Raw genomic sequence first — 10656 nt, 5'->3', positions numbered from 1 at the left:
GTGTGTACTGCTTTTTACCAGTTCACAAAAGGCCATGAACATTTTTCTCAGTAGAAAATATAAATCCGTGATATAATATCTTTTAATAGTAAGAATTATTTGCATCATATATAATTACAGTTTGTGTAGTCCTAATTACCTTTCCTTGACTAATAGATTCAAATATGTGAGAAGTTTTGAGTTTAGATGACTTCACTAAAAGAAAGTAAACATTTTCAGTTCTGAACAATTTATTTATTTGTGCATCAACACCTAACTTGGCTCTGCTCCTTTCATTTGTGAAATTCTCTGCTGCTCCCTGGGTACCATGAGGTCTTCTGAGGGCTCCCCAGAGAGGGCTGTAACACCAGTCCCCCACCCTTGCCCATATCTCAAAGCCAAGGGCTCAAGAGGTAGTAGTGGATTACTTGAGAAGGTCATGGTCACAGGGGCAGCCTGGAGACACTGAGCAGATTAAATTACATTTTATTCATTGGAATTTGTGTTATGAATTTTTCATCTATCTATGTGTCTGTCTTGGTAGACTTCTGAATACAAGAAGAAAATTCTTTCATAACCATACCTGTTCCCATGAGGGTACATGAGACAGAATCTGAACTAAGTAATGTGAATGGAAGGAAGGAAGGAAGGAAGGAAGGGAGGGAGGAAGTTTGAAAGGGTTCAGAAAAGAATGCAGGAAAGACTAGTGTTAAGTTCCCAGCAGTTCCCAGGGGGATGTATGTGGGCAGTCATCAAGCTTCCTGGTTGAACCTTGTTAATTGGACATTGTGCAAGAGCCCAGGAAAAAGGCTGAAAGCTTAGTCCAACATGCCAGGCTGTCCCCTCCCCTGGTTGTGAAAGCAGCAGAGGGCTCCAGCCTGCATGACAAACCCAGCCACAGGATAAAAGTGCTCCTACCTTGGGCTCCTCACCTGCAGCATCCTCAGGAACAGCTTTATCCTGCCTCTTCTGTATCTGGTGAGTGTCCCCTCAGCTGGGAGCTTGGGGAAGACAAGTCCAGATGTGATCAGAACCAGCAGGAGGGGACCCAGACAATGGCAGCAGTGGGGGAGGGGGTGGTGGTGAGGAAAGAGCCACTGAGGCACCTGTCAGGGGGCTGTGAACCCTCAAAGCCACAGGTCTTCAGGATTCCTTCCATTCTTATTCTGAGTATGTGGTCAGGGGTGCACACAGACCCATCTGGTGTCTTAGTGTGCATGTCCACTCCGTGTCCCCATGTCCGTCCCACACAGCTTGGCTTAGGAAGCAGCTTGGTCATGGGGACAAGTGTTTGACAAAACCCAGAGGGAAGGGACTTTTGTCTGAAGCTTCTGTGTTCACATAAAAAAATGTTTCTTTTATTTGTTCCAGATCAACCTCCTGCCGCAATGTCCTGCCAGCAGAACCAGCAGCAGTGCCAGCCTCCTTCCAAGTGCCCCCCATTGCCCAAGTGCCCCCTGAAGAGCCCAGCACAGTGCTTGCCCTCAGCCTTCTCCAGCTGTGCTCCAGGCTCCGGGGGCAGCTGTGACCCCAGCTCCTGGGGATGGGGGGGCTGCTGCCTGAGCCACCGTGGGTGCCACGGATCCCATGGATGCCGGCACCACAGCTCTGACTCCTGTGATGGTGGCAGTGCGCTGCAGTCCGGGGGCTCTGGGTGTGGCCATGGCTCTGTGGGTGGCTGCTGACTTGGGATCCTGATGCTGAGACAAGAGCTCCTAGAGGAAATGGGAATCCAAAGAGCCAGAAAAAGCCATTCTTCCCATCCCACAAGTACAGAGCCTTTCCTGCACCCCCCATTCTCTCTTGCCGAGGCTGAGCTGGGGGTATCCTTGGAGAGGGTCCCAGCTCTCCTTGCTTGGTCCAGGATGGCACAGCCCCCTCCCTGCTGCACCTGCCAGTGATTGTCAGCACCTGTGCCTGAGGTCATGAAAAAATAAATGTTCTGTTCCTGTTACCCTGGGTGGTTCCTTTGTTATTCCACTCTGCCCCTCCCCAGGTGACCTGATGTACTTCCTCTGCTCCTCAGGCCCAGTGCTGCCGTACAGAGGGTGGTGAATCATAGTTCTAGACTAGAGAAAATGGAAGGCTGTGGGTCTTTTATTCTGTCGTGTGGTGCAGTGGGTGAGAGGAGGGTCCAACTGAGCCTGTAACCATTAGTAAAAGGTGAGGTGGATGGGTGTTCCTCTCACATTGGGCTCCCTGACTTCTGTGCTGTCTCTGGCTTCCCCATTAAAAAACAGAATGCATAGTAGGCAGTTACCAGAAAATAGGCAGATAGGCAGTTGCCAGTGTGGGGGAATCTGTTCCTTCTAGGGACATTTGTCAGTATTGAGAGACAGTTTTGGTTGTTTCTAGATATCGAGGTGGCAGCATCTCAGACTACTGGCATTCAGTGGGGGAGGCCAAGGCTACAGCTACACATGCCACAGAAGCACCTCACAATGTCCCCAGCCCCATCACAGGGAACTATCTGGGTCAAAATGCCAAGGTTGAAAATCATCAGGGTAGGTTAAAGAGCTAGGGAGAGGAAGGAATGGCATCAGGACAGCCAACTCCATCTGCTCAGTAAACATCCCAGAGAAAGGTGACATGACAGAGGAGGGAGAGAGAATTAGAAAGAATCTAAGAAGTTATGGTTTTGAGAGAGGTGGAGATGAAAGCTTAGGAGGTGTGATAATGTGAAAGTGTGGATTAGGAGACAGGAAAAAGGGTAAGGGGTTGTGAGAAGTGATTCTGGGACTTAGATGAGAAACTTACTGTTGCCTGTCATATGCATGGACCCCTTAACTGACTTACATGAGCTCATTTAGTTTTCTAAACAACCCATAAGGTAGGTGCTCTTAAGAGCCAGATTATAAATGGGGAAACTAAGAATCCAGTTTTGTACCAGGATGGAGGGCACACAGCCAGTAGGTGGTGTAGTTGATGGGCTGCAGAAGTCATGCTCTGGACCTCCTTGCCATTTGGTCTTTGCCAGAGACTTTTCATGGGATCTTTGAAACAATGACTTTTTTCACTTAGCATTTATGTTGGCTTGTTTGTGTTTGGTTTTTATTTTTGTTTTATTATTATTTTTTTTAGATCTGCAGAGCAAAAGCCCAGCCATGTGTTATAATTTCAGTAAAACTTAAAAAAAAATTTACTCTTCCATACTTGGAACTTTAATATGAAATTCAATTGCCCTTATGTTGAGATCACCTGCTTAGAGATTAGTCTCACTCTCTTAGACTGTTGAAATACTGGAGTAGAAAGCATTCCAACCAAGCTATCCAAATGGTTGGATAAAGCCAACCAATGGTTGGAAAAAGCCAAGGGAACATCACAGAACCTGAATGAAATCAAAATTGAAATCTTGGGAGAAATCAGTGCAGGGCAGGATATAGAGAGCAAAACAGTAATGCTGTGTAGCACTTTGGGAGTACATTGAATTTAAAAAAAGGTTTTTTTGTTCTTAGAAAATATCAAACTGGCTATTTATTTTCACTTTAATATCCAAGGACTCAAAGTTTCTAAAGTCTTCAGGATTTAATTTTAATAAAGCGTTCCCAAGGAGTTTGCTGTTGAGACATACTCTGACCAGGTGTGATCCACTCTCCAGCTCAGCATAATTTTCTAAGGTGGGAACCACAGCTTCTATGTCTGGATCTATCACCATGAACTACTTGCCCCTCAAAACCTTAGAAATTCCTGGATACTGCTTCCCTATGGGACCAAAACAATATGGTGTCATGATGAAAGTATGCCTCAAAAAATGTACAGGGTGTGGCACAAAAACAGACACTCAGATCAATGGAACAGAATAGAGAACCCAGAAATGGACCCACAAATGTATGGCCAACTAATCTTTGACAAAGCAAGAAAGAATATCCAATGGAATAAAGACAGTCTCTTCAGCAAATGGTGCTGGGAAAACTGGACAGTGACATGCAGAAGAATGAACCTGGACCACTTTCTTACACCATACACAAAAATAAACTCAAAATGGATGAAAAACCTAAATCTAAGACATGAAGCCATCAAAATCCTTGAGAAAGCAGGAAAAAACCTCTTCGACCTTGGCCGCAGCAACTTCTTACTCAACACATCTCCGGAGGCAAGGGAAGCAAAAGCAAAAATGAACTATTGGGACCTCATCAAAATAAAAGTCTTCTGCACAGCAAAGGAAATAATCAGCAAAACTAAAAGGCAACTGATGGAATGGGAGAAGATATTTGTAAATGACATATCAGGTTAAGGGTTAGTGTCTAAAATTTACAAAGAACTTATCAAACTCAACACCCAAAAGACAAATAACCCAGTGAAGAAATGGGAAAAAGACATGAAGAGACACTTCTCCAAAGAAGACATCCAGATGGCCAACCAACACATGAAAAAATGTTCATCATTCATCATCAGGGAAACACAGATCAAAACCACAATGGATACCACCTCACACCTGTCAGAATGGCTAACGTTAACAACTCAGGCAACAACAGATGTTGGTAAAGATGCAGAGAAAGAGGATCTTTTTTGCAATGCTGGTGGGAATGCAAACTGGTGCACCCACTCTGGAAAACAGAATGGAGGTTCCTCAAAAAGTTAAAAATAGAGCTACCCTAGGACCCAGCAATTGCACTACTATGTATTTATCCAAGGGATACAGGTATGTTGTTTCGAAGAGACACATGCACCCCAATGTTTATAGCAGACTATCAACAATAGTCAAAGTATGGAAAGAGCCCAAATGTCCATCAATGGATGAATGGATAAAGAAGATGTGGAGTAAACACACTCATATACAATGTGGAGTATATACTCATATACAATGGAGTATTACTCAGCAATCAAAAAGAATGAAATCTTGCCATGTGCAGCTACGTGGATGGAACTAGAGGGTATTATGCTAAGTGAAATTAGTCAGTCAGAGAAAGACAAATATCATATGACTTCACTCATATGAGAACTTTAAGATACAAAACAGATGAACATAAGGGAAGGAAGCAAAAACAATATAAAAACAGGAAGGGGAACAAAACATAAAAGACTCTTAAATACAGAGAACAAACAGAGGGTTGCTGGAGGGGTTGTGGGAGGGGGGATGGGTAAGGGACATTAAGGAATCTACTCCTGAATTCATTGTTGCACTATATACTAACTAACTTGGATGTAAATTAAAAATATAAAGGTAACAAATGCCAAAAAAGTGTTTAGGGTGAATAGGCTTGACTGAGAGATCAGAGTCATAGGATGGGAGGTTGGTGGACTCAGAATCACAAAATACACAGATCTGGGCAGAACTATCGCACTTGTACAGAAGTGGCTGGGAGCTTGGCCCACATTCCTAGTAGCACACCAATTACCAGAAAAATAGGACTCAGCCTTTGAAAAAATAAAGCCTGACATCCACTAAGTACTGTAGAATGATAGTTGGAGCCTCAGAAGTACCCGTTGGTTTCAAGCTCTCAATGCCAAAGTGTCCAAGAACTCCTGCAGTCAATAAGTCCACTCAGGAGGGGGAAGAAACAGGAGTTGGACAAACCCATAAGGCTTGGACCTGCAACACCAGGAGAAAGAAAACCAGAAGTTATGCAGTTTACAATGCTGCCCCTAAGAGAGGACCCCAACAGCTGAGAGCTCAATAGGTAGAGAGATGCCCAGTTTTCATCAGAAGACTGCCCCCAACACTCAGTCCAGGACTCAATAGTCAATAATTCATTGATTCAGAAAATGTTTATTTCCTACGTGCAGAAACCACTGTAGGTCCTGAGACATAAAGGAGAACAAGACAGTCCCCTTATTTGTTGGCAACACAGTAGAATAAGGCACAAGGAGCCCTCTGTTTAGCTGGCTTCTCATACTCTTGGACTGGGGAGGCAGGGATGTACGTTTTGTTAACACAATGAAGGACCTCAGCTTGGGAAAAATATCGAGTCTTAAACATACTGGCTTTGCTGGTGGAAAAAAGTTCATGTGGAGACTTGTTGCTTCCATACCACAGGCAATTGTCAAGTAAGAACAAGGGATGAATTATTCACTATGATGGGGAGCCTACTAGTGCACACATAGGCCTCTGCCCTCATGCCTTTTTGGATTTCTCTCCTTCGCTCCTTCCAAAGTCCCAGTGAAAAACCATGCCTGCACCAGTGCTGTGCAGGTACTCTCATTTGCTCCCTGTTATGCTGTGTTTGAGTATCTCAAAGTGGGTGGCCACAACCACAGGTCTTCCAGTGGCAGGTAAACAAACACATTTACTATTAATAATGTTTTATCACAGCTATTATTTTTAATTATAGCTGTGATACAAAACATCTGTCTATTCTTATGCATAATTATATCCCAGAATCTCTAGTGTTATAATAAAATGAATGAGACAATTCTACACAACTGATTTAAATGCAATTTCTACAAATGTTAGTTATTCACATCAGTTGCATCATGGTAAGTGTAGATAATAACACTACCACAGGTACCAATTGTTATTCACCTTCTACCAATGATAACTCACCTTTCAGCTAAATTTTCCCTGACTACTCCAGACTAGATGAATCACCTCCTCCTCTGAACTACTCCTAAAACCTGAAACCCAGAAACACACAGAGTGAGTGATTTACTGACACATCATTCATTACATGTAGGTTAGTTTCTTGTTTCTATCTCTATTTCAACTCTGAAAATCTATGGTCCATTTTGCCTTGATAACATTGTAGCCTTTTCCCTCCCTAAACAGCTCTACCTTAAGACAGCCATTGCTTAAAAAAACCCAAGGAAACAAAGCCATGGATATCTAACTCTATAATCAATGCTCTTAATGAACATAACATTCTAGTCCCTTCCATCAGCCACATCTGCCCTCAATCATCAGCTTTATCACCTCTCTCTTTGCAGGGACCCCTGTGACTCCTGGGTTTCACGAATTCCTCTCTGTGGCCCCACCCTAAACCAGGTAGGGATGGAGTTGAGGGAAACCCAGCAGAAGGTGACTTGTATTTCAAGAATAGAGAAACAGCCAATGATAGTTTTTGAATGCTTTGAATTTGGAACTTTACAAAAAAATTGTTGGGGTTACTTTTCAACTGTTGCCCCTAAGGACTCAAGATTTCACCCATTTGGCCAAAACAGGCCTCTGTCCTTGCTTCTGGAGAGTCATAAAATATGTAAAATAAGTGTTCATTTCTGCAAGAGATTTGAACATTGGTTTGTCCTCCATGTTAGGACATTAGCTCAGCCCTCCTGCTCTCTTTCCCAGGAATCCCAGTTCAGTCCCTGGGTGCCATGAATCTTCTTTGAGGCCCCAGTCAGCCCAGACAGGGTCTCAGCTCTATTCTTCCATTGTTGTACCTCCTCATCTCACTCTGGGAGCTCAGGAGACAGTAAGCAATTCTCTGTGCATGTACCAGAGTGCTGGGCTGTGTGCAGGGTGAAGGAAGGCTGACACCAAAGACAGTGACCTCACGACTGAAGATGTTATGCACAGTTGCATTACAGCATTTAGCATGTGATGTTTGACTCCATATTTATGAATGTTTGTGTATTAATAGTTCTGTCGCTCTCTCCTGAAAGACTGTGAGCTACCCAAGAACAGACAAGTGTGATATTCATCCATGTATGCCTGGTTTCCTGCAAAGTCCTTGAGCAGAGCCTGGTGTTAAGAAATGAGAGCTGAATGAATGATGCAGGTGGCATGAAGGTAGACAGTGTGCAAATTTCCTGTTTCCTTTATCAGATGTCCTGCTAAGTCACAGGAAGGTGACGAATGCAAGGACAGTCCTAGGAGTGTGCCAGGCTGTCCCCTCTCTGGGTTGTGAAAGCAGCAGATGGCTCCAGCCTGCACGACAAACCCAGCCACAGGATAAAAGTGCTCCTACCTTGGGCTCCTCACCCGCAGCATCCTCAGGAACAGCTTTATCCTGCCTCCTCTGTATCTGGTGAGTGTCCCCTCAGCTGGGAGCTTGGGGAAGACAAGTCCAGATGTGATCAGAACCAGCAGGAGGGGACCCAGACAGCGGCACCAGTGGGGGAGGGGGTGGTGGTGAGGAAAGAGCTACTGAGGCACCTGTCAGGGGGCTGTGAACCCTCAAAGCCTCAGGTCTTCAGGATTCCTTCCATTCTTATTCTGAGTATGTGGTCAGGGGTGCACACAGACCCATCTGGTGTCTTAGTGTGCATGTCCACTCCGTGTCCCCATGTCCGTCCCACACAGCTTGGTTTAGGAAGCAGCTTGGTCATGGGGACAAGTGTTTGACAAAACCCAGAGGGAAGGGACTTTTGTCTGAAGCTTCTGTGTTCACATAAAAAAATGTTTCTTTTATTTGTTCCAGATCAACCTCCTGCCGCGATGTCCTGCCAGCAGAGCCAGCAGCAGTGCCAGCCTCCTTCCAAGTGCCCCCCATTGCCCAAGTGCCCCCCGAAGAGCCCAGCACAGTGCTTGCCCCCAGCCTCCTCCAGCTGTGCTCCAGGCTTGACCCCAGCTCCGGGGGTGACTGCTGCCTGAGCCACCGCAGGTGCCACGGATCCCATGGATGCCGGCGCCACAGCTCCAGCTCCTGTGATGGTGGCAGTGCGCTGCAGTCCGGGGTCTCTGGGTGTGCCATGGCTCTGTGGGTGGTTGCTGACTTGGGATCCTGATGCTGAGACAAGTGCTCCTAGAGGGAATGAGAATCCAAAGTGCCTGGGAAAGCTCCTGGTGATGCAGACTTTCCAACATCCCCTAATCTCCCTTTCCTGGCTGAGCACATGATCTGTTCATGGAGATGGGGAAGTGGTGAGCTCTCCCCAGAGGGTTCTGTAGATGTCTTTTCCAGGAGCCCACATGGTGCTTCATAGCATTATCACCTCTGTCTGACAAGGTAGAAAAATAAAGCTTCTTGTTACATCAACTGTCTCTCACTTGTCCTTTGACTGCATTGTTCCAGGATACTTAGTGGGTCCCCTCCCTGAACTCCTGCGGGTCCAGCATGCCAGCACGAGGACTAATCCTGGCATGGGACTAAGACATTAAGGGCTCTTATGTTTCTCATACAGAGGGACCCTGAGAACTTCAGGGTGGAAGTGTGGACACGGTCTGCTAGCCAAGGCCTGATGGTGCTTATGTGATATGGTGGGAAGAGACCATCTGATGCTGGAATCCACATTTCTGTTGAGGGTAGTAGAGTGGATCAGAAATTGAGAAAAATGAAACCAAAGAGGAGGCAGAAAGGAAGATCTGAGGGAGGAAGATCAAGTTAACCTACAAATGATGGGTTTGAGAAAGAGGGGTGAGCTGCAAAGTTAATAAATCCCAAATAAATCTGAGTTGAGCGTTCCCTGAGAGAGTGGTGCATTCAGTGTGTGAGGGGCTCTGAGCTCTGAGAAAACTGAGAAAAAAAATAGAACATGAGAAATGTCTCAGGGAGTTACAGATTGGACACCTATAAATTTCTTTCAAGAGATCTCAGGTAGGATGAAACTCATTTTCATTATTTTTTGGCCATTGAATGCCACTTTTCAAAGTCAACGTATCAAGGAGACATGGCCATGCTACAGTTACATGGGGTCCCAAGTGGGGGAGATCCCGCCCCAACTTTGGAATAGGGGAACATTTATCTGTATGCCAAACTGACTTTGTCATTCTTGATGAGAACCAAATTTGTTGTTTCACTTGTATCATTAGATTTTTGAAATAGATGGTACAAAACAATGGGGTCTGTTACACCCAAGCCAGGATGGCTCTTGAAATGATTTCAGAAAGATGAAAAGACATTATGTAACTATGGCTACAGGCAGAGTTGAAATATTTGAGAGAAATCAGAGTTAGAGCTTGGAAATTATAGACAAAGCACAAGATCTGTGTGATATTTTGGGAATTCAACTGGATTAAGTATACTTTTGTCATTTCATTTTTAAAAAGTAGTAACCTGAAAATTAGTTTTGCTACAATATTCTTGGACATATAATTTCTTAAGAAACTGAAATAAAAAGTGTCAAAATGAACCCAAATCTGTTCTGTCAGTCCAATCACTCAACTTGCTTACACTTGCTTAGAACTCCTCGAGGAAGTGGCCACAGACATGGGGCCTACATTCAAGCAGAGTTTGAAATGAACATGATTGGCTACTCGATCTTGGATATTTGAAACATTCTTGAGAGATATTCTTTAGTTAAAATACACAACAGAAAAAAGGAAAAAGGACGCATAAGCTCGGTGCAGAGGATTTGCTGCCTGCTGTTGAAACATGCAAGCCACTGCATTCAACTATGTTTGCGCAAAGCCACAAACATTGATCAGTCTGTTCTACTTGGCCTCAAATCCACAGGGGCCATGTACATTTCAGGTGGCTAGCATATGAGATTCATCGATCAAATTCTAGCTGCATAAAACAAACTCAGGAAACAAGAGATGTTGTTGAGGAGGTGGAGAAAGGGGGATCCTCTTGCACTGTTGGTGGGAATGCAAACTGGTGCAGCCACTCTGGAAAACAGTATAGAGGTTCCTCAAAAGGTTAAAAATAGAGCTACCCTATGACCCAGCAATTGCAGTAGTAGGTATTTACCCAAAGGCTACAAAAATGCTGATTCGAAGGGACACATGCACCCCAATGTTTATAGTAGTGCTATCAACAATAGCCAAATTATGGAAAGAGCCAAAATGTCCATCGACTAATGAATGGATAAAGAAGATGTGGTATATTGCTTGGCAGTCAAAAAGAAAGAATGAAATCT

At 44.5% G+C, this 10656-nt stretch overlaps 1 protein-coding gene across 1 annotated transcript; it reads left to right on the top strand.

The window, feature by feature from the left end:
• Positions 1-1195: 1195 nt before the first annotated feature.
• LOC131493226 (late cornified envelope protein 3A-like) lies at positions 1196-1933 on the top strand. Its single transcript, XM_058697486.1, has one exon. It carries the CDS (start codon positions 1329-1331, stop codon positions 1662-1664), a length of 336 nt encoding a protein of 111 aa, XP_058553469.1. The 5' UTR covers positions 1196-1328; the 3' UTR covers positions 1665-1933.
• The last annotated feature ends 8723 nt before the right edge of the window (positions 1934-10656 follow it).

The sequence above is a fragment of the Neofelis nebulosa genome, chromosome 2 (assembly GCF_028018385.1).
Source record: "Neofelis nebulosa isolate mNeoNeb1 chromosome 2, mNeoNeb1.pri, whole genome shotgun sequence".
Lineage (NCBI taxonomy): Eukaryota > Metazoa > Chordata > Mammalia > Carnivora > Felidae > Neofelis > Neofelis nebulosa.
This window is presented reverse-complemented; position numbering and strand designations above follow the sequence as displayed.